The sequence below is a fragment of the Microcaecilia unicolor genome, chromosome 3 (genome assembly GCF_901765095.1).
Source record: "Microcaecilia unicolor chromosome 3, aMicUni1.1, whole genome shotgun sequence".
Lineage (NCBI taxonomy): Eukaryota > Metazoa > Chordata > Amphibia > Gymnophiona > Siphonopidae > Microcaecilia > Microcaecilia unicolor.
The window spans coordinates 291306307-291330817 of NC_044033.1; the positions used below are offsets into that span (position 1 = coordinate 291306307).

At 46.1% G+C, this 24511-nt stretch overlaps 1 protein-coding gene across 3 annotated transcripts in view; it reads right to left on the minus strand.

Moving 5' to 3' along the window:
- The window catches only part of COL2A1 (collagen type II alpha 1 chain), a 308500-nt gene that overhangs the window by 129568 nt on the left and 154421 nt on the right, over positions 1-24511 (minus strand). For all 3 annotated transcript variants that reach the window (XM_030198168.1, XM_030198167.1, XM_030198166.1), the window contains 4 exons: positions 22682-22735; positions 20336-20389; positions 18042-18086; positions 76-174 (listed from right to left, as the gene is read on the minus strand). In XM_030198168.1, the coding sequence (XP_030054028.1) occupies positions 76-174; positions 18042-18086; positions 20336-20389; positions 22682-22735 (252 nt within the window). The remainder of the gene's footprint in view (positions 1-75; positions 175-18041; positions 18087-20335; positions 20390-22681; positions 22736-24511) is intronic.

Consider the following 24511-nt stretch of genomic DNA (forward strand, 5'->3'; position numbering starts at 1 on the left):
TCTCTGTTTCCAGAAAGAAGTCCCTAGCACTAACTTGTCCAGAATCATGCTTTACAGCGCTATACTAGAACTTACTTTAGGACCATCTGTGCCAGGTGTGCCGGGCAGACCACGAGGGCCCTGGAGACCTTGAGAACCAGGAGAACCACGCTCACCGGGGAAACCACGCTCACCCTGGAATAAAGGGAAAGAGACGGAAGATCAACTTTGGAACATCTGGGTCAGTAGAAATAGATCATGAGCAGAACCTCTGGGACAGTATGCACAATGTAGATCCTATCGATCAACATCTGGTACAGTATACAGAATATAGACCATGGCTTGTAACATCTAGGAAGTGAGCAGAGTATATGTAAGGGCATGAATATTTTATATAGTACAGTTTCCAGTGAAGGTGTCATGAATTGAATCATTTGGCATCAGATTCAGAGTATAGGTCACTGAATGGATAGATCAGGGATAGAAAAAAAAATAAAAAAAATTACATATATACAGACATATACATACATATATATATACACACACACACACACACACATATATATATATATATATATATATATATATATATATAAAGAGTGTCCACTGCAATTTATCTCACTTGTTCTTGAAGCAACCAAGAAAAAATTATTTAAAAATGTGTCAGGCCCTCCCCCACCACTACACCACTAAATGTTTTTTTTTTTAAAGGTTCCTCCCATATTCAGGGCTGAACCCTCCACCCCAGTATTATAGCCAGATGGCAATGTTTGGGTGGGTCTACTGGAAAAATGGATGGGCATGAAATGTCCTCTCTGCTCCCTCCCACTCTGTGCCCCTTCCCTGCCTCTGCCCCTCCCCCTCCATGTCTCCAACTCAACTTAAAATATAATGCCTGATTCTGTGTGTGGTGCTGGTATCAATGGCTTAGGAACAAGGCAACACACACCCAAGCTTGGAAGCAGGGAGTAATGCACATATTCAACTGGGGATCCCAGCAGATATTACAAGTGTAGCCTGAGCCCAAAGCGGGTGGACCCCTGCCTATAGGCCCATCCATGGCTATGCCAGTGTTCCACCCCCCCCCCCCCCTCCCCAGGTGCCTTATCTCACACCTATGTAAGCTCGCACAGAGATGGTGGTGGTAGAAACAAAATAAAAAAACTAGGGCTGTACCGAATATTCGTATTTGATTTCATCTGGCCACAAATAGTGCCCCAAATACATTATTCGTTTTTGGCCGAATAGTGATTTAAATTCAAATACAAATAATCCGGGGCTCTACTGTGCTAAATCCTACTGAAATAAACACTTGATCTCTGATTTCATGTTGTTTCTTTTATTATTTGCTATGTTAAAGCTCAATGCCCATTATTCATATTCGGACAAATAATATTTTTCATTACAGTGCACTCCATTTAAGTGCACATCAGATAAGCGCATGCTCTGTTTAACTGCATGCCGTACTTCAATCCCGTTTTTGGCACCATCAATTTCTATGGGGGCAAACTTCGGTTTAGCGCACCACTGATAAGTGCAAGATTCGCTTAAATGCATGGTTCAAGGCCACTCCTCTGCAGGAAAGACTCCGCATAAGTGCGCGCATGGAATATGGAAGCCGATTGGCGCGTGACAACCAACGAGATTTCAAATTGAATGCCTCTTTAACTGCCACAAGCAGAATAAGTGAAAGAATGTTGTTAGAGCGTACACCGGGGTCGTTGTCGCGGCGGAACTGTAAGACTTCAACACTGGCTGAACAAATAGAAGTTCTTAAAAAATTAGAAAACAAACAAAGTCAAGCATCTATTGCTAAAGAATATGGTGTCAATCCCATTCAAATTTCACGTGTCTTGAAGCAGAAAGACCAGCTTCTGGAAGACTGGCAAAACAATACAAATCCACAACGGAAACGAAAACGGGCGGGAAAAGCTGAGGAGGTAGAAGATGCTCTTCTTCGGTGGTTTTCTCCAGTCAGGAGCAGACAGTTTCCTGATGGAACACTTGCATTCAAACATGCTGAAACTACTGGTAAAACATCGAAGGATCGACTGAGGATCCTCCTTTGCTGCAATATGGATGAGAGTGAGAAGTTGGAACCTCTCGTCATTGGAAAGAGCAAACAGCCCCGTTGCTTCAAGAAAGTTAAGCGACTTCCTGTGTCATACGAGGCTAATGCAAATTCATGGATGACTGGGGAAATTGGGAAGCAGTGGCTAAAGAAGTTAGACACTAGAATGCGGGCACAAAAGCATCAGATTTTGCAGCTTTGTGATAATTGTGCTGCACACAGGGATGATGTCAGGCTGTCTAACGTCAAGGTGGTCTTCCTGCCACCAAACACTACCTCTCTGATCCAACCTATGGATCAAGGCATAATAGCCAATTTCAAACAACATTATCGGGCTCTTCTACTATGTCATCTGATGAGCGTTATGGATGACCAGACTGGCAAGGATAAACGTGCTGTTGAACTGGCTCGTAATCTATCACTGTTGGATTCCCTACATATGCAGAAAGAATCCTGGAATCATGTTACACCAGCAAACATTGTGAACTGCTACAAGCAGGCAAGTTTTGTTAAAGATGTGGAGAGGGACGAAACAGATGCAGCTGTTGCAAACGCATCAGATGAAGAGGTTATTGACATCCCAGCCGGTGTTACTGAAGAGGAGTTTCATCGCTACATAGCTGTTGATTACGATCTACAAACAGCTGAAGACAGCACTGATGTCGAGATATGCGCCTGCACGCAGGCAACAACGGCTGATGATGGAACAGATGAAGAAATGAGAAGCGAGGCACATGCTGACGAAATTCAACAACCTCCTCCTGTCATTTTTGCAAGAGCGCTGGAGAGTCTCAACACTGTGCGGACCTATCTGGAAGCCACTGGATGTCAGCGCTATGACAGTTTTTACCGTCTGGCAGACGTAGTCTATGGAACTCACAGACCCAAGAGTGTACAGAGGACTATAACTGATTACTTCAAGTAAGCCTAATGTCAGTTAACTGAGACTGTATACTGTAAGTATAATAATAAACAGTACTGTACATATGTTTATCAGATGTCAAGCTTCTTTGGGTCACCAACGGTTAAGTGCACGCTCTGGTTAACTGCATGCATTTCTTTGGTCCCAGACCCTTGCACTTAAGCGGATTGCACTGTATTCATATTCGGCTGAATAGTAAAGCGAAGATACATACCTGTAGCAGGTATTGTCCGAGGACAGCAGGCTGATTGTTCTCACTGATGGGTGACGTCCACGGCAGCCCTGAGGTCCGGAAATCTTCCTAGCAACAAATGTTTGCTAGAGACTTCGGTCGCACGCGCACCGTGCATGCGTGGCCATCTTCCCGCCCATCGCGCGGGGACATCAGTTAGATCAAAAAGCAAAGATGAAAAGAAGGAACAACTCCAAAGGGGAGGAGGGCGGATTTGTGAGAACAATCAGCCTGCTGTCCTCGGAGAATACCTGCTACAGGTATGTATCTTCGCTTTCTCCAAGGACAAGCAGGCTGCTTGTTCTCACTGATGGGGTATCCTTAGCACCCAGGCTCACTCAAAACAATTGGGCCTCGCAACGGCGAGGACATAACAAGGATTGACCTACGAAGAAAACATCTAACTGAGAGTGCAGCCTGGAACAGAACAAAAATGGGCCTAGGAGGGTGGAGTTGGATCCTAAGTCCCAAACAGATTCTGCAGCACCGACTGCCCAAACCGACTGTCGCGTCGGCTATCCTGCTGAAGGCAGTAATGAGATGTGAATGTGTGGACTGAAGACCACGTCGCAGCCTTGCAAATCTCTTCAATAGAGGCTGACTTCAAGTGGGACACTGACGCTGCCATGGCTCGAACACTATGAGCCGTGACATGACCCTCTAGAGTCAGCCCAACTTGGGCATAAGCGAAGGAAATGCAATCTGCTAGCCAATTGGAAATGGTGCATTTCCCGACAGAGACTCCCCTCCTATTGGGATCAAATGATACAAACATTTAGGCGGACTGTCTGAATGGGCTAGTCCGCTCCAAATAGAAGGCCAATGCTCTTTTGTAGTCCAAAGTGTGCAACTGACGTCCAGCAGGGCGGGTATGAGGTCGGGTAAAAAATGTTGTCAAGACAATTGACTGGTTCAGATGGAACTCCGACACCACCTTCGGCAAGAACTTAGGGTGAGTGCGGTTGACTACTCTGTTGTGATGAAATTTAGTATAGGGAGCATGGGCTACCAAGGCTTGAAGCTCACTGACTCTATGAGCTGAAGTAACAGCCCCCAAGAAAATGACCTTCCAGGTCAAGTACTTCAGATGGCAGGAATTCAGTGGCTCAAAAGGAGGATTCATCAGCTGGGTGAGAACGACATTGAGATCCCATGACACTGTTGGAGGTTTGACAGGGGGCTTTGACAAAAGCAAACCTCTCATGAAGCAAACAACTAAAGGCTGTGCAGAGATAGGCCAACCTTCTACACGTCGATGGTAAGCCCTGATTGCACTAAGATGAACCCTTACGGAGTTGGTCTTGAGACCAGACTCTGACAAGTGTAGAAGGTATTCAAGCAGGGTGTGTGTAGGACTAGAACGAGGATCTAGGGCCTTGCTATCACACCAGACGGCAAACCTCCTCCACTTGAAAGAATAACACCGCTTCGTGGAATCTTTCCTGGAAGCAAGCAAGACTCGGCAGACACCCTCGGAGAGACCTAAGGAGGCGAATTCTACGCTCTCAACATCCAGGCCTTGAGAGCCAGAGACTGGAGGTTGGGATGCAGAAGCGCCCCCCTCGTTCTGAGTTATGAGGGTCGGAAAACACTCCAATCTCTACGGTTCTTCGGAGGATAATTCCAGAAGAAGAGGGAACCAAATCTGACGCGGCCAGAAAGGAGCAATCAGAATCATGGTTCCCCGGTCTTGCTTGAGTGTCAGCAGAGTCTTCCCCACAAGAGGTATGGGAGGATATGCATACACAAGACCCTTCCCCCAATGAAGGAGAAAAGCATCCAATGCTAGTCTGTCGTGGGCCTGTAGTCTGGAACAGAACTGAGGGACCTTGTGATTGAGCTGAGTGGCAAAAAGATCCACCAAGGGGGTGCCCCACACTTGGAAGATTTTGCGCACCACACGCGAGTTGAGCGACCATTCATGAGGTTGCATTATCCTGCTCAATCTGTTGGCCAGACTGTTGTTTACGCCTGCCAGATACGTGGCTTAAAGAAACATGCCTCGACGACGAGCCCAAAGCCACATCTGGATGGCTTCCTGACACAAGGGGCGAGATCTGGTGCCCCCCTGCTTGTTGACGTAGTATATGGCAACCTGGTTGTCTGTCTGAATTTGGATAATTTGGTTGGACAGTCGATCTCTGAAAACCTTTACAGCATTCCAGATCGCTCGCAACTCCAGGAGATTGATCTGGAGACCTGAATCCTGGAGGGACCAAAGTCCTTGAGTGTGAAGCTCATCTACATGCGCTCTCCACCCCAGGAGAGATGCATCCGTCATCAGCACTTTTTGTGGCTGAGGAATTTGGAATGGGCGTCCCAAGGTCAAATTGGATCGAATGGTCCACCACCAAAGAGAGCTGCGAAACCCGATGGACAATTGGATCACATCCTCTAGATTCCTGATAACTTGGTACCACTGGGAAGCTAGGGTCCACTGAGCTGATCTCATATGAAGGCGTGCCATGGGAGTCACATGGGCTGTGGAGGCCATGTGGTCGAGAAGTCTCAACATCTGCCGAGCCATGATCTGTTGAGACGCTCTGACCATGGAAACGAGAGACAAAAGATTGTCTGCCCTCATCTTGGGAAGATAAGGCCTCAGCTATCGTTGAGTCCAGCAGAGCTCCTATGAATTCTAGGTTTTGAACTGGAAGGAGATGGGACTTTGGGTAATTTAAAACAAACCCGAGTAGCTCCAGGACTTGAATAGTCATCTGCATGGACTGTAGAGCTCCTGCCTCCGAGGTGCTCTTCACCAGCCAATCGTCGAGGTAAGGGAACACATGCACTCCCAATCTGCGTAGTGAAGCTGCGACCACTGCCAGGCATTTTGTAAAGACCCGGGGTGCCGAGGCCAGGCCAAAAGGCAGCACACAATACTGGAAGTGTTGCGTTCCAAGACGAAATCGAAGATACTTCCTGTGAGCTGGAAGTATCGGAATGTGAGTGTAAGCATCCTTCAAGTCCAGAGAGCATAGCCAATCGTCTTTCTGATCATGGGAAGAAGGGTGCCCAGGGAAACCATCCTGAACTTTTCTCGGACCAGGAATTTCTTCAGGGCCCTTAGGTCTAGGATGGGACACATCCCCCCTGTTTTCTTTTGCACAAGGAAGTACCTAGAATAGAATCCCAGCCCTTCTTGCCCGGGTGGAACGGGCTTGACGGCATTGGCGCTGAAGGGCGGAGAGTTCCTCTGCAAGTACCTGCCTGTGCTGGGAGCTGAAAGACTGGGTTCCCGGTGGGTAATTTGGAGGTGTAGAAGCCAAATTGAGGGTGTATCCTAACCGGACTATTTGAAGAACCCACTGGTCAGAGGTTATGAGAGGCCACCTTTGGTGAAAAAATTTTAACCTCCCCCCGACTGGTAAGTCATCCAGCATGGACACATTTACTGCGGCTATGCTCATCTGGAGTCAGTCAAAAGCCCGTCCCTTGCTTTTACTGGGGAGCTGCAGGGGCCCGTTTAGGCGCACGCTGTTGATGAGAACGAGTGCACTAGGGCTGAGCCTGAGAAGGCTGTCGAGCAGGTGGAGTGTACCTATTCTTATTATAAGAATAGGGAGCACTTCTCCTGCCCCTGAAAAAATGTCTACCAGTTGAGGTAGATGCTGAAGGCGCACGGTGGGAGAGACTGTCGAGGGCAGTGACCCACTGGTTGAGCTGTTCTACAACCTGCTCGACCTTCTCGCCAAAAATGTTATCCCCCCCCCCCCCCCCCCCCCCCCCCAGCAAGGAACATCCGCAAGCCGCTGCTGGGTCCTACTTTCCAGGTCAGAGGCACGCAGCCATGAGAGTCTGCGCATTACTGTACCTTGAGCAGCGGACCTGGATGCAACATCAAAAGTGTCATAAGCACCCCTGGAAAGGAATTTACGACACGCCTTCAGCTGCCTGACCACCTCCTGAAAAGGCCTGGCTTGCTCCACAGGGAGCTTATCTACCAGGTCCGCCAGTTGCTTCACACTGTTCCGCATATGGATGCTCGTGTAGAGCTGGTATGACTGGATCATGGACACGAGCATGGAGGACTGGTAGGCCTTCCTCCCAAAGGAGTCGAGAGTTCTAGATTCCCACCCCGGGGGCGCCAAGGCAAAACTTCTAGAACTGCCAGCTCTCTTCAGGGCAGAGTCCACAACCATAGAGACGTGAGGTAACTGGGTCCTCATCAACTCAGTTTCTCCATGGACCCTATACTGGGACTCAATCTTCTTAGGGATGGTGGGATTAGTTAAGGGTTTTGTCCAGCTCCTAAGCAAAGTCTCCTTGAGAACCTTATGCAAAGGAGCCGTGGACGATTCCTTAGGTGGTGAAGGATAGTCGAAGACCTCGAGCACCTCAGTCCTGGGCTCATCCTCAGTAACCACTGGGAAGGGAATGCCCACAGACATTTCCCAGACAAAAGAGGAGAAAGAAAGACTCTCCGGTGGAGAAAGCTTTCTTTCAGGAGAGGGAGTGGGATCAGAAGGAAGACCACAAGACTCCTCGGATGAGAAATAACTGGGATCCTCTTCTTCCCCCCCCCCCCCCCCCCCCCACGAGGCCTCCTCCTCGGTGTCGGAGAAAAGCTCCTGAACAGCAGTCCGAAACCGGGCCCGTCTCGACTCTGAGGAACGATGTCCTCAATGGTGTCATCGAGAAGTCGACTCCCTCGGCGGTGGCGATGAAGCTCCCTCCAACAACGTCGACGGGGAGTTGACCTGGGTGGCAGCCGAAGCCGATTCCTCAAGCGGTACCGGTGTCGGGGTCCTCACCACAGGCAAGGAGCCAGCCGGCGCATCTGCCAACGGTATCGAGGGCGCATCAGTCCTTCCAGGAGACCCGGAAGAACGGCTCGGAGGCACTCGTCCAGAGTCTCTACCGGTGTAGGAGTCAGAGACAGAACCTGCAAAGGACAAGGAGCGGTACTGGGCTGTCCATCAACCGACGCATCGACACCTCCTGAATAGAGGGAGAGTGGTCCTCCCGGCGTCAACGCTTCTCGGGTGCCGATTCCCTCAATGCCCCGGAGTTCCCGGTACCGTGTCGAGAAGGAGACCGGTGCCAATGCTTCTTGGCCTTCGCCCGAGGCACGGCATCGGTACCCCTCGGTACCGACAAGGATGTCGAATCCAAACGACTCCTCGGGGTTGGGTCCGAAGATGGTCGGTCCCGATGGGCCTGCGAAGCAGGAGCCTTCGAGACAGGTGGAGACCCACTCGATGGCTCACTACTTCCAGCGTGCAGTGGTCTGCGGACAGCCATTACCTGCACTCCCGAGATCGATGCTTGCTCCAGTGCCGACATCGACAACGCCAAACTCGGTACCTCTGTCGACGCTGACACCAAAGTACCGGGCAAAGCTCCAAACAGACGGTCCCATTGAGCTTGTCTCGCCGCTTGTGTCCGCTTCTTGAGACTGAGACACAATTTACAGACGGCTGGGCGATATTCAGGCCCAAAGCACGCATGTGGATCAGAACCCGAGATTGCCTGGTTGCAGCGACCGAACGTCTTAAAGCCGCTGGGAATCCTCAATGTCATGGATGGAAAAATAGCGGCGGCGAAGTCAAGTCGTCGATGGTGCCAAAAATAAAGGCACAAAAAAGGGAAAAACCCAAACGGGTGGCCTAAGTTGGCCGCAACGGCGGCGAAACGAAACTTATCCGGCCCAAACTAAAAGTCTAAGGAAACTTACTTTTTTTTTTTCTTTTAAACAACAGCTCAACGGAGCCAAAGAAGAAAGAGAGAAGAAAAAACGCGAAAATCGCGATGAAAAAACTGAAGGCTTCTCGGGACGCGCTGAGAGGGACCAAAACACAGTCTCTCTCAATCACGGACAAAAAGAAACTGATGTCCCCGCGCGATGGGCGGGAAGATGACCGCGCACCCGTGCGCGACCGAAGGCTCTAGCAAACTTTTGTTGCTAGGAAGATTTACGGACCTCAGGGCTGCCGTGGACATCACCCATCAGTGAGAACAAGCAGCCTGCTTGTCCTCGGAGAAAATATGCTATGCAGTACTGCTCTACAAAAAACAAACGTTTTCTTTTTCTTACAAATGAAATGAAGGGTTTCAAGTATCAGTACATCCCTATTTATTTACATAAGATGCATTTTAGAGAACATACATTCCTGATCAATCAGCTCCCAGGTTCAAGATAACATATCTGACTCCTAGAGATGGTTTTGTGCTCTACCACTAGGGATTAGGCTGCCAAATGAAGGAAATTTTCAGATATTGGGTCTCTATTAATGCAAATCTATCTCATTCATGAAAATCTGACTGGTTGTGGGGTGGTGAACAGGACAGGTTTGCGAGACATTGATCTATAAAGGCTTTCTTCATGTTCTAAAACTTTTTTATTTTTTTAGGCCACTGCTATGTATTTTCTTTTCTTTGCTGAATGTTTTGAATGTGTGATTTTACAGTGTTTTCCCACTGTTTGCCATTCAGAGACCAAAAGGCTTTGGCTGTATGAGACCAAAGATGAATTTATATTTCTAACAATCACATTTTCCCTTTCTAATTTTAAGTCTGCAGCATGAGGAACACTGAACAAGCTAGAGTCAAATGTTTTTTCTTGCTGCCTCTGTTACCCAGATGTGGTCAGGTTTTTTTTTTTTTTTTCAAGGCCTCATACAATGTGAAAAATCTGATTTATAGTCCATGAAAACAACTCCCTGTGCCCAAACTGGTCATTGTAACCTAGGCTTTTCACTGGTTTAACACAACGAGGAAAAGTTTCTTTCTTGGAAATTGACAATAACAAGGTTCCATTGAATTAGCAGGTTGGGATCAGAGCTTACATTTGGAACAGATCATGGGAATTACAAGATTTATTTGGATCAGACCCTGCCATATGGGGATCAGTCTCTGAGTGTGTGTGGTGCCCTATTTTTTCTGATGCATGAATAGATTCCTGCTAACAGTGAAAACCTATCATTGTATCTGGGGGATGCCTAGCCCGGTATCTAACCTAAGGGCCCTTTTGCTAAGTCATGTAGGCGCTTACGCCTGTGCAACACGTGCCAAATTGGAGTTACTGCCCAGTTACCAAGTGGTCCTTATGGTAATTTCAATTTTGGTGTGCATCCACTACGTGCATCTGAAAAATATTTTTTATTTTCTGACTCTCGACAGCTACACGTCAAGTGGAATTTGATGCGCGCAGACCATTACCGCCCGGTTACCGCAAAAATAGGATAGATCCCACTGAGTTACATTAACTTACATATAACACAAATATTCCTCGCTCCACATACTCAAGGGCCCTTCAAATGTTGGACAAACAAATAAGCCTTAATCACCCTGCTAAATACAGAATAACAGGTAATACATCAGATATCTCTTGGTAATTTATTCCATAGCTCCAGATCTCTTCCTACTAAAGATTTATGCCTAGTAACAGCCTTTCGGCACATCAGAACTGGGGATATATTCAACCTCACTTCCTGAATGGAATGATATGTTCTAGTTGCTGAGTAAAGAGAGAATATATTATGGAAATAGACATGAGCTAAACATCAACAGCTTAAATTGAATTCTCACCTGGACCAGCATCCAGTGCAATTTAATCAAAAGTAGGGTGGCATGATCAATAGATCTGCCCCCACAAAAGCGAAGATACTTATCTGTAGCAGGTATTCTCCGAGGACAGCAGGCTGATAGTTCTCACATGTGGGTTGACGTCCACGTCGGCCCAGGAATCGGCATTTTGCCAGCAAAATAAACAAAGTTTTGCTAGAGTCTTCTAGGGCGCATGAGCGGATTACTTCCCACCCGTAGTGTGAATGTGCTACTTCAGTTTAATCAAAAAGCATAAAAACAAACAAACAACAACTCCAAAGGGGAAGGTGGGCAGGTTTGTGAGAACAATCAGCCTGCTGTCCTCTGAGAATACCTGCTACAGGTAAGGTTGTTTGTTCTCACATGTGGGGTATCCCTAGCACCCAGGCTCACTCAAAACAATGAACATTGGTCAATTGGGCCTCGCAACGGCGAGGACATAACATAGATTGACCTGAATCCATAAACAACTAACAGAGTGCAGCCTGGAACAGAACAAAAATGGGTCTAGGGGATGTGTGTAGGCATCCTTTAAGTCCAGAGAGCATAGCCAATCGTTCTCTTGAATCATGGGAAGAAGGGTGCCCAGGGAAACCATCCTGAACTTTTCTGGAACTAGAAATTTGTTCAGGTCCCTTAGGTCTAGGATAGGACACATCCCCCCTGTTTTCTTTTGCACAAGGAAGTACCTGGAATAGAATCCCAGCTCTTCTTCCCCTGGTGGAACGGGCTTGACCGCACTGGCCTTTAGAAGGGCAGAGCTCCCGGTGGGCAATTTGGAGGTTTGGATTCCAGATTGAGGGTATATCCTAATCGGACTATTTGAAGAACCCACCAGTCGGAGGTTATGAGAGGCCACCTTTGGGTAAAAAACAACCTCCCCCCTACCGGCAAGTCGTCCGGTAAGGACACTTTTACTAAGGCTATGCTGAACTGGAGCCAGTCAAAAGCCCGTCCCCTGCTTTTGCTGGGGAGCAGAATGGGCCTTAGTCGCACGCTGTTGACGAGAACGAGCGCGCTGGGGCCGAGCCTGGACAGGCTGCCGAGAAGCAGGAGTGTACCTACGCCTAGAATAGGTATGGGGGCACTCCTTCTCCCGCCAAAAAACCTCCTAGATGAGGAGGCAGTAGCAGAAGGTGCCCGGTGGGAGAGAGAATCCATAGCATCATTATGCTTCATGATTTGATCAACTAGATCCTCTACTTTTTCACCATCCGCTACTGGACAGAGTGGTTCAGGTCAGAGACACGCAGCCATGAGAGTCTGCGCATCACTATACCTTGAGCAGCGATCCTGGATGTCACGTCAAAAGTGTCAAAAGTACCCCTGGCCAGGAACTTGCGACACGCCTTCTGCTGCCTGACCACCTGGCGAAAACTCTTGACCAGCTCCGTAGGGAGTGCATCAACCAGTTGACGTATCAAGTCCCGCAAGTGTACGCTCATGAAGAGCTGGTATGACTGGATCTTGGCAGCGAGCATACCGGCCTGATACGTCTTCCTCCCAAAAGAATCAAGAGTCCTAGCTTCTCTGCCTGGGGGCGCCGAAGAATAGTCTCTAGTACTCCTGGCTCTCTTGAGGGAGGAATCCACCACCATGGAATTGTGGGGTAACTGAGACCTCATCAATCCAGGATCACCCTGGATCCGATACTGGGATTCAGCTTTTTTCGGGACCACGGGGCCAGACAGAGGGGCTGACCAGTTTCGCATAAGGACTTCCTTCAGTACCTTATGCAGAGGAACTGTCACAGCCTCTTTAGGTGGAAAAGAATAGTCCAAGACCTCGAGCATCTCAGTCCTGGGCTCATCCTCAACCTCCACAGGGAAGGGAATAGCCATAGCCATTTCCCGGACAAAAGAGGAAAAGGACAGACTCTCCGGTGGAGATAGTCTCCTTTCTAGCGGAGGGGAAGGATCAGAGGGAATCCCAAAGGACTCATCAGACAAGAAGTACCTGGGATCCTCATCTGACTCCCACGAGCGCTCCTGCTCAGTGTCGGATAAAACCTGAGTTAAGGTGCTTCGACACTGGACCTGCCTCAACGCCGATGAACGATGTTCTCTATGGTGATGTCGAGAGGTCGATGCCTGCCCGGTCCGACTGCAGCGGAGCTCCCTCCACCGACGTCGAAGGTGAGTCGACCTGGGTGGCATCCCACGTCGATGCTGCAGTCGGGGACCTCACCACAGGCGAAGGGCCAGACACCACTGCAGCAGCAGGTAAAGAAGGCGCAAGCACCCCCGACACTGAAGCTGACTGTCGTAGCTGTCGCTCCAGAAGTTCTGGAAACAAGGCCTGGATGCGCTCATTGAGAGCCACCATCGGAGAAGGCTGCAGGATTGGTGGGACAGGCAGTGTCAGAATCTGTGGAGGCTCGGGAGCAGGTACTTGGCTGCTAGGAGACTGACACATTGGCACCTCCTGTATCGAGGGGGAGCGATCCTCTCGGTGCTGACGCTACTCAGGTGCTGACTCTCTCGACACCCCAGAGCTCCCGGTACCATGTGTCAAAGGAGAACGATGACAGTGCTTCTTCGCCTTCGCTCGACGCCCGTCATCGAGACTCATCGGTACCGATGAGGACGTGGAATCCTCACGTCTCCTTGGGGCCGGGTCCGACGAAGGTCAGTCCCGAGGGGCTTGCATAACAGGAAGCATCAAGGCAGGTGGAGACCGACTCGACGCCTCACTGCTCACAGCGCGAGTTGGTCTCTAAGCAGTCATTACCTTTCTTCCCAATGTCGATGCTCCTGTCAATGTCAACACCGCCAACCTCGATACCAATGTCGATGTCGAAGGACCGGACTGAGCCCCAAAAAGGTTCTCGTTGGGCTTCTCGAGACGCTTGAGTCCGTTTCTTCATACGAAGACACAGACTACAAGCGGCTGGGCTATGGTCAGGCCCAAGGCACTGGATACACCAGGCGTGGGTATCGGTACCTGAGATAGTCCGGTTGCACTGCGTACAACGCTTGAAGCCGCTGGGTGTCTTCGATGACATGGAAGGGAAAACGGCTTTGGCAAAATCAAATGACGCGATTGTGCCCTGAAAAAAACAAAAGGGCACAAAAGAAAGGGAAGAGCCGTGCAGCCTGAAAATCGGCCGAGTCAAAAAAGAAAGAACTTATAAAAAGACCTAAAACTAAGAAAAATACGAGAAGTGTTTTTTTTTTAATAAAATGAGGGGAAAAAAAAAAAGAAAAGTTAGCGAACACGTCTCAGACTCTTTCTCCTGGGCCAAAAACAAAGAGCAGTGTAGAAACGCTGTCTCTCCACCACGGACAAGAAAAAACTGAAGTAGCACGTTCACGCTACAAGCAGGAAGTCATCCGTGCATGCGCGGTGCGTGCGCTGTGCACGGCTCGCACGCTAGAAGACTAGCAAAACTTTGTTTATTTTTGCTGGCAAAATGCCAATTCCTGGGCCGGTGTGGACGTCAACCCACATGTGAGAACAAGCAGCCTGCTTGTCCTTGGAGAAATAAGTTTAGCTACTGCATTTTGCACATGCTGTAAACATCAAACTTGTGAGTCAAGTAGGCCCAGCAGAACCATGTTTTAATAGTCTGACCCATAATCATTGCCTGCAGCACAGTTCTCAAATGAGAAGTATCCAAAAATGGTTTTATTCTATGAAGTAGCTTAAGTTTAAAAAAGCTTTCCGGACTATTTCATTTGTATGTCCCTCCATATTCAGAGTAGAGTCTAAAATTACTCCTAGAATTTTAAAACTAGTTTGAAAAGGAATCTCACTGGATGCCAACCTTATTGTAGGACATGGTATCACTGTATCCTTTTCCTCATAAGATATTCATTTTACTAGGGTTAATTTTCAAGTCATTGATAAGCATCCACTGGGAAATTCTAGCAAACATTCTAGTCATCAATTCTATAATCTGAACATTTTGTGCCACTGGAAATAATAGGGTGATATCATCAGCATAGGAAAAGTAGGTTATCTTGAGTGATAAACTTAAATAAACATTGAAAAAGGTAGGGATTTATTCCAAATAACTTGTAAAGTGCAATGTTGTAAAAATCCAAAAAAAAAGCCACCTTAGAACTGTATCTGAAAATAATGTGTTAGTCTTCTTAGTAGGATTTCATGATTAAGCAAGTCAAAGGCCACCAACAGGTCCAATTGTATGACCATTATCAGTAAGCCCTTGTCCATGTTACATCTCCATTCTGTCATTAATGCCAAAAGCACTTTCTCAGTGCTACAACTGGGGCAAAAGCCTGACTGTCTAACATCCAATATTTGATACTGAGAAAGATATTCCTCTACTTGCATCCCCACGTACTTGCATCCCCAACACCGCTTCCACCGTCTTGGCCAGAAATGGAATATTAGCCACTGGCCTATAATTTGATCGAAGAGTTGGGTCCACCTTTGATCCCTTCAATAACAGAATTAACAAAATATAGCCCAGCTGAAAGGGTATAGTACCTTCCCTCAAATACTGATTAACTACGTTAGTAAGGATAATAATAAAATATGAAGGGAGGCATCTATTTTTGACAGCAAGAATCACTATTAAAACCTATTATATCTGTGTGCAGTGGTGTTCCTAGGCTGGCTGACACCCGGGTGCATTTTTACCTGCTGGGGGGGGGGGGGGGGTGCCGCGCGCCTGTCGGCTCCAAGTCCGCTCGTTCCCTGCTGCTCCCTCTGCCCTGGAACAGGAAGTAACCTGTTCCGCGCAGAGGGAGCAGCAGGGAGGGAACGAGTGGACTCGACCAACAGGCGTGCGGCACCCCCCCAGCGGTGTGCACCCGGGGCAGACCGCCCCCCCCCCCCTTGGTACGTCACTGTCTGTGTGTTTCCTCTCAAGTTATCAGACTGGCAAGTCAAGGCTTGGAATGTTTTAATTAAAGGAGCAAAAAAGAACAAAAAGAGTCCAAGGCCCAGATGCATCAACCATACGTAAAAAAATCTAAAACGTAAAAGTCCTTACCGAAGTGTGCAGTAAAAAAAACAAGTCCCACATGTTCGGTTTGGTATTCGAAAGTCGAATGCATTAAAGAAGTGTAATCCCCATCGTTAATCTGCCCGTAAAGCATGCGCAGAGCAGCCAAGCGTTATGCTGGCTGCTCTGCGCATGCCAAAAAACGTCAAAGAAGCAGAGGATCGGGAGGGGGCAAAGGCGCTCGTCAGGAGCGTCCTGTATGGACGGCCTTGCCCTCCCCCCCCCCCGAGGTCACCGCTGCTCCCCGCTTCTGCCTATATTAAATAAAAAATCAAAACAAAAATCAAAAGTTTAGCAGCCCCGGTCCCCCTCCCTTCCTCTCTCTTTCTCCTTCTCCCACAGCTCCGCCTCCCGCCATCCTCTGCCCCCGTGCCCCGCCCCCCTGAAATCGTCACTGCCACTCCCCCCTCCACCGGACCCCCCCTCTGCATTACCGGGCCCGCGCAGCGCCTCTCACCTCTGTGTGAAGGCGCTGATGGGCAAGAACAGCTGATCGGCGATCAGTGATGCCTCCTCCGACGTTCCTCTGTTCTTCCTGGGCCCGCCCTCCTCTGACGTAAGTAACCTACGTAGGTAACTTACGTCAGAGGAGGGCGGGCCCAGGAAGAACAGAGGGATGTCGGAGGAGGCATCACTGATCGCCGATCAGCTGTTCTTGCCCGTGCAGCGCCTTCACAAATCCCTAAAAACTTTCCTGTTCATTAAGTTTTTATCTCGAGATACTAGTTAATTTCAGTATTTCCACTGATCATCATAACACTGTACAGGTTGTAAAATTGTTCTCTTGCTTTGTAATCTTCAAATCTCACTCAGTGTAATTCAGCTTCTGTAATGTATTTAAGCCACATCGAACTGAAATGTTTTTGTATAATGTGAGATTATAAGAACCAATTAATTGGACAGAGTCAACATGGTTTCGGCCAAGTCTTGCCTCATCAATATGCTACATTTATTTGAAGGTGTGAATAAACATGTAGATAAAAGTGAAATGGTTTATGTAGTGTATCTACATTTTCAGAAAGCTTTTTTTAACAAAGTCCTTCATGAGAGACTCCTGAGAAAATCAGAAAGCCATAGGATAGGAGGCAATGTTCTGTTGTGGATTGGGAACTGGTTACAAGATAGAAAACAAAAAAAAATATAGGGTTAAATGGGCAATTCTCTCAATGGAGGAAGGTGAATAGTGGAGTTCCCTAGTTATCTGTACTGGAACTGGTGCTTTTTAACATACTTATAAATGATCTGGAAATGAGGTGATTAAATTTGCAGATGTCACAAAATCATTCAAAGTTGTTAAATCAGACTGTGAGAAATTGCAGGAGGATCTTAGGAGGCTGGAAGACTGGGAGTCCAAATGGCAGATGAAATTTAATGTGGACAAGTATGAAGAGATGAATATTTTTATCATCTTTGAATTTATGTGGCTATCAGTATGTATTATTATTAAAGAATGACTGTAGCTGCACTTTGATGCCTCCCAAAAGCTGCTGCCATAGGGAACCACTTAGTCTAGTCTAATGATTAGGCAGGTCCTAAATTTGAGCCACCTCTAGGCCTGGTGGTAGTGATGAAACCTGTCAGTGAGCACAGGACCTGAGCCAGAGTGCAATCACAGGCCTTGCCTCCCCTCACACATGGTCTCCTTTCCAATCACAAAACCTATGCATAAAAGGGAAGGCAAGGCCTGTGAATGTGTACTGGCTCAGGCCCTGTGCTTAACTGACTGCTGCCACCGCTGGGCACAGTATTGCCCCAATAGGCAGCAGTAACAGGAAGAGAGAGAAGTATGAAAGCCCATGGAGAGGGGATAAAGAGAGGGAAGGAAATTATGAAAGCTCATGGGTCAGATGGAGGGAGCGAGCAAGACAGCAAAAAGATCTAGTCACACCACCGCTGTCATTTATCCAAAATGTAAAATGCATCTAGTGTAACTTATCATATGCCTACGATGTTGCACATCCTGGCTGCAGAAATGTATATCTTGAATTCTGCATGTTTTTGTTTTTTTCCTCTATGAATTTTATTTCGGGGGGGGGGGGGGGGGTCCCATATTTTATAACAGCTCCTATAGAATACTATGGATGCAATTATCATAAAAAGAATAAAACAGGGTTTGAAAAGAAATAGAGGATCAATTGGAAGAGGATTAGAATCAGTTCCAGGATATTATCGACCACATTCCCTGTTCATTGCAGACACAAAGGTTTGAATACAGGTAGCTATGGAATATGTCTGTTTCTGAACAGATGGACTTCACAGCATTCACCACATCCCCTTATTACTTAAGTGGCACAGTTTCTGAATCATTCAAACTTACCCTTGGACCAACCAGACCTGCAGCACCTGCTTCACCAGGAACACCCTGGAGAGAAGAAAGGAGAGACAATGCATCAAACAAGGGGCAGGGGTCTCCGTACAGCGATGACATGTGGAATGAGAAGCACAGGGCATAGATAAAATGACCTGTTAAGAGAAAGAAAAGCATTCTAGGTGTCCAGGTGGTCCAGGAGAATTAAGAGAATGCTCTGCAGGTGAAACCTTCATGAGCATTATCTAAACAGGATGCTGTACATGAGCATTTGATGACCTCTGAGCTTTTCAAATGACCCCTGTGGTCAAGCACATTAACCTCTTTGGGTAATTCTTTTGTAAAATGGGCCGCAGACGGAACGACAAGGCGGAGTTAAACGCTGGAGGAAAACAATTTTATTAAAGGACCCGACATGGCCCATGGTTTCAGAAAGGGTCTGCCTCAAGGGTCTAAAGGTACATCGCAGGAGTACAACACTTCCTGCAGACCTTCATCAATTATGATAATTAAATGTCCAAAGGATGCAAGAATGTTGCCAAGGGCGTTCAGACTTTATACTGTGTGGGTTGTAAGCAACATTCTTGTGTCCTTTGGACATTTAATTATCATAATTGATGGAGTTCTGCAGGAAGCACTGTACTGTTTTGCTTCGTGTTTGGTTTGTGTTGCTGTTTTCCTCTGCTTTGCCTTAATTCTTATGTAAAACTCAACAAAAGGTATCACAGCCTGCAACAAAGTCTGAAAATAAGCAGTACATTCTTACTCACAAATTTACACCTACTCCAGAGAAGGTGGAAATGTGTGGGCATACACTTTGGAGGTAATTTTATAATGGTTTTTCCACATGTAAATAAAATTGTGTGGCTGCACACATATGTAAAAATAATGCAAGCGGAAATACGTGCCTTGAACTACAACTGAAAAAGGCAAGAGTCAAACCCTAATAAATAAATAAATAAAAGAATAAAAATACTTTAAGAACATAAGAACATAATTGTTGACAAACTGGACCAGACCAAAGGTCAATCAAGCAAAGTATCCTGTTTCCAACAGTGGTCAATCCAGGTCACAAGTACCTGGCAAATCCCAGAACAGTAAAACAAATCTTATGATGCTTATTCTAGAAATAAGCTGTGGATTTTCCCAAGTCCATCTTAATAATGGCTTATGGACTTTTCTTTTAGGAAATTAGCCAAACCTTTTTTTAAGACCCTGCTGAGCTAACTGCTTTTACCACATTCTCTGCAACACATTCCAGAACTTAATTACACGTTGAGTGAAGAAATATTTTCTCTGGTTTGCCCCCTAGTCCTAGTATTTTTGGATGGAGTAAAAAAGCAATTCACCTCGATCTATATGCAGGCTCTCCCGGGGTATTTGAGGTGGCGCTATCCCCCTCATTCTATAAAAGGTCACCTAAATGTCAGCCAAAGTTGTGCAATTAAATTTATAAGAATACTGTCATCCATGTGCATAAGTACAGACTTACCCTCGGAAATGACAGGCGAGCACTTAATGGTATTCTATAATTACAAGGGGGAAGGGCATGGGACATGCTTAGTTTACAGAATACTGTAATTTAATTGTGTAAATTGTCATATTTCGGTGCTAGTTTCTAAACCAGCCATAAACCTGGCTTATGTGCATGCACCTGAATGTAAGTCACCGGGGTAGCGCAGGCACCTCGTGGTAATTCTGAGGTTGGCGCATATTGGTTCCTGCAGTAGAAAATAGTTTTTTATTTTCTACCATGGAGGCGTTTCTGGCAGTAATCAGCAGCGTGCCCACGTTGGCGAATGCTGCATGACTACCACTCAAGTAGCATGTGAGTCCTTACCGTTAGGTCAAAGGCTGAGGGTAAGGGCTCAGGCAGTAGATAGCCGCGTACTATGTTTAATTGTACCGCACAGCCATTTACCGCCCCCATTTAAAAAAAGCTTTTTTTCGCAGCCCCGGTAAAAAATGACCCAGCGTGTGCCAAAAACATGCGCCCACGCTACCGCTGGCCACCTTTTACCACAGCTTAGTAAAAGGAACCCCCAAGTGTTACAGAATAGTGCGCGGTTAGATGCATGTGGAAATCCTAATTGGGGCCAATTAGCATTAATTGATTGCTAACATCCAATTATTGACAGTTAACAACACATTAGCCAATTATGTAGTGTGCATATCTCGGGAGCATGCCCAAATCTGGACGCCATATATAAAATAGGAGGGATAATGCTAGAGAGAGGAGATTGCTGACTTAGCAAGATAATTTCATGCACCCTGAGATGCCAAATGGAGAGTTTTTAGCTCACCTGATCACCTGGTTTACCATTTTCTCCCGGAGGACCTGGAGGACCAGGAAGTCCCTAAAAGATTTTTAAAAAATGTGAACTGGGGTAACCTCATGCAATAAAGAGTAGATAAAGAAACTAGTTTTGGTGAGGCAAATTCTATAGGTATTTATACTGTGCAGTCTAGATCAATAATCAACAGAAAAGCATATGAATACATTGTTTTTGTTTATTGCCTAAGGAAGAGTACCTGTACCAGCACCTGAGTGGTACTTTTTAAGGTAAAAGCACATAGGTGTAGGTATTCAAAACAATGTAACCAGGCAGGGAGGCTCCTGCCCAGTTCAAATGCACTGTCGGCTCCCTTGCTGATGCACTGACTGGCTCCCCAGTGGCAATTATCCAGGCAGTAAAATTGTCTGTATCCTTTCAGGAGCAGCAAACAAAGCTAAATATAATTGCTTCTTCCATTTGTGAAACTTTTTCACACATAAAATTTAATAAATTTATACCTCAGATATATTGCCTATAAATCTTATTCTTAGATGAGTCCACCCTTGATATCACTAGTTTGAACTAGAGGCAATGGAGGGAGAAAACGACTTCCCCCACTACCCTTGTTCTCAGCATGTTATCGAAGAGCTACTAAGTTACCCAGTTCCAGGAGGGAGATTTTTTTGGCCAGTCCAGTTGCTGAGCTCACATCCCAAATCTTTGTGCTATTTGTAGTCCTTGATCCTACCAATTGAAATCAGTGCTTCAGGTCCTACAATGTATTAGATAGGGCTGTCAGAAATTCAGGACTGGCTCAGAATTTCCCTCCTGGAACTGGATAACTTGGTAGCTCTCCAGCTCTAACCTTTAAGCCACTCCATTGGAAGCATGTGCTTGTTTAGTCTCCACGTTCACTCAAAATAACCTTAAAGAATAAAAATTTGGGGGGAGCCCACAAATATATGTTTGACTAGGGCACACTAAAGTGCTAAACCAGCCCTGACCATGTGCATAATTTTACTTGTATAGAGGGTAGGAAGGAAATAATCACAAAGCCAATTTCTGCAGGTAAAACAGCGTTTCATCCATAAAGGGGCTTTGATTAATCTCTTAATGCACTGCCCTGAGATTTCTAAATAACAGAGATGGAGTCATTTTGTAACAGATAATTGCACTAATGCCATTAAAACATATTGCTTTCGACTGAGTATTTCTGAGAAAGAGGAAAGGATTGTACAGCAGTGTAGCGGGTGTGAATGGGTAGACTGCTTAGGCAGTACGGTCTTTATCTGCCATCATTTTCTCTTTCTATGTAACTTACACAAAGTGGAAGCTACAAGACTAAGAGAGGAAATTATTAATCTTTCTTAGGGCAATAACCCATGTTATTAGTCCCTTAACGTGACTTAAAGGATTCTAATTTAGGTTGTCTTGCCCTAATGCAGAGATATTTAGGTCACTGTGGGTTACACAGTAATGAGATGCAAATATATGCAAAGCAATTAATTACTACGTAAAAACCATAATGTGACTTGCGGAGAATGCCGTCCACACACCACAATTTGCACTGTGGCCATAAAATGGTAATATAATAACCCCTGTCCTAAAGGGGCCACAATATTGTCCACTAACCCCTGGTCACAATCCCCCCAGACCACAAATCACACACTGGTTCACAAACCCCTCACCTTCCCATCACATCCCCCCCCCCCCCCCCCCCCCCCCCCCCCATCATCAGGGACATGGCAAGAAATCCCTAGTCACTCCTGCCCTGTTGGCGCTGTCTCCCAAAATGGTGCACCTAGTGGTAGTCTTGTGCTACTACCACTAGTAGTCATGTTACTTTATATGTAAACATGACCCTTGCCCTAGGACCTACTGGACCACTAGGTACAGGGCCGATAGCCCCTAATGATGGGGGACAGATTGTGACCGGGGGGCTGGGGAATGTGATTAGGGGTGACAGAACAGCACAGCAGCCCCTTTAGGCTCAGGCCACAGTTTTGAAGCTAAATTTTTCCCGGGCCACTGGAATAATGCTGCTTGCAAGGTGGTTCATACGCAGAGTTATTTATCTACCTCGGGAGTCAGTAACTGTGGTACTGAGACACTGCAGGTTGGTGACTTCCATGGTAAATTCAAGTGCAGTAAAAGCTCGCCTTGTACCGAACCTTGATAACTTCTCCCCTAACCACCATTACTGGGCAGATTAGACAAGCCACTTTGGTCTTTTATTTTCCATTGTTTATTCTGTTACTAAATAATTATGCATACATATGCATTGATAAGAATAGATTAAACTGTGTGGTATTTGCTTCAGTGAAGCTAGGTGCTAATACAGATTAATGTGTAAATCAAATGAATTCAACCTACCTGGAAACCAGAAGGTCCAGGGGCTCCTTGCTCACCTCTCTCACCAGCCAGTCCCTATGGAAAAAGCAGTGACAGTGAGTGTTATGCCAGTGTGTATAGGATATACACTGGCGAGCAACATGCTCATCAGAAGCAAAGTATGTACTAGTTGCTATATCTCCTGCATGGGCAGTTTTTGTCCAATCACTGTGACACATTCAGGGGGCTTTTATTAAACCACAGCAGCATTTTTAGCTCATGGTAGAAATTAGCTGGTGGTAAATGCAGAGACACCCATTTTATTCCTATGGGCGTCTTGGAGTTTACTGCCAGCTGATTTCTACCATGAGCTAAAACACTACCACAGCTTAGTAAAAGACCCTCTCGGTGACCTGTGAGCTCTCTAATTTAAATATTCAGTCTATTCTACTACTCCCATGTTTCTCAGAATTAATACAAATACACTTTTTAAAGTAAAATTTCTTATGGCTCCAATGTAAATATGTCCACCAATACATTTCTCAAACACTTCCAATTTGTTTCCATACCTCTCCCTTTTGACAGTATGGAACATGGGCTCCTACTGGCTAAAAAGCAAGACTGAAAAGTGACAGGTCCAGGAGCACTGCTGTTGTGCTGAAGTAGAAACGGAGAAAGACATATAAACATATCTATCTATACCACGCAAAAATAATTGTATTTGTCCCCTTGGTAGCCAGCATGCATGCTCAGTGTTGTTAATAGACCTGCGGTAAATGTCAGTGTAACACACATGCTGGAATGCATGACAAGAGAAACTGTGGGAGGGTGCCTTAGGCATGAACTCCAAGATGACATCTGAAGCTGGGCATAGGAGACGAGCTAGCTGGCATGGGCCACAGTAGGCCAGGAAGGTTGTGGGTGACTACTAAGAATCAGGACACTGAAGACTGAGACACACATGGAAGAGATTTAAGGGAGAAGACAAGAGACAGGCGTGTGACATGGAATGAGGGGACAGAAATTACTCCCACTGAAGCACAGCAGGCCATGTCACTAGTACAAAATTAAATAAACCAGGACCAAAAATAACCAAAGCCAGAAAAGTGACATAGAAATATGAGGAAACAACAACTTCAAAAGACATGAAAGGAGATATTCTGAGCAAACTAGGTAACAATTCACTGCTGTCTCAGCTGTCCCCACTACAGGGACATATAACAATCATGAGAAATGACCACACAATACCTTACCCCATAGAGCAGCGTTTCCCAACCGTGTCCCAGAGACACATCTAACCAGTCAGGTTTTCAGGATATCCATAATGAATGTGAGATTGATTTGCATACATTACAGACCCAATGTATACCGAGATTGATTACTTGAATAAGTCAGTCTTTGCAGCGGGGGAACCTCAATAAACTCAAATTAATAATCCTTACAATTCAAATGTCTCAACATACATTTAAATTGCTGCATCAGTTAAAAACAATTAAATATTTTTTCAGACCATCAGTAGTGAATAATCTAACAGGGACAGCATTCATTTTCTGCTCCCTGATTACCTAGCTCATCATAGATCTGTCATATTTTTGAAGTTCTTCTTTTGAATTTAAAAGATATTTATTCATAAACACTCTTCAGTTTTCTTTAAGAATTGGAAATACAGCAAGGACCAGTTACCGACTTTGTCCATGTTTTGTCGGCCTACTTCAGGGGAGTTGGTCCGTTAGGAAAAATAATCTGTATTTTGTATTAAAAAGGTTTTACGTTATGTTATGTTACACAGATCTTATATTCCACAAATACCAATTATTGGTTCACTATGGAAAACAGTAATCCAGGAAATTACAATAAAACTCAAAACCCGAC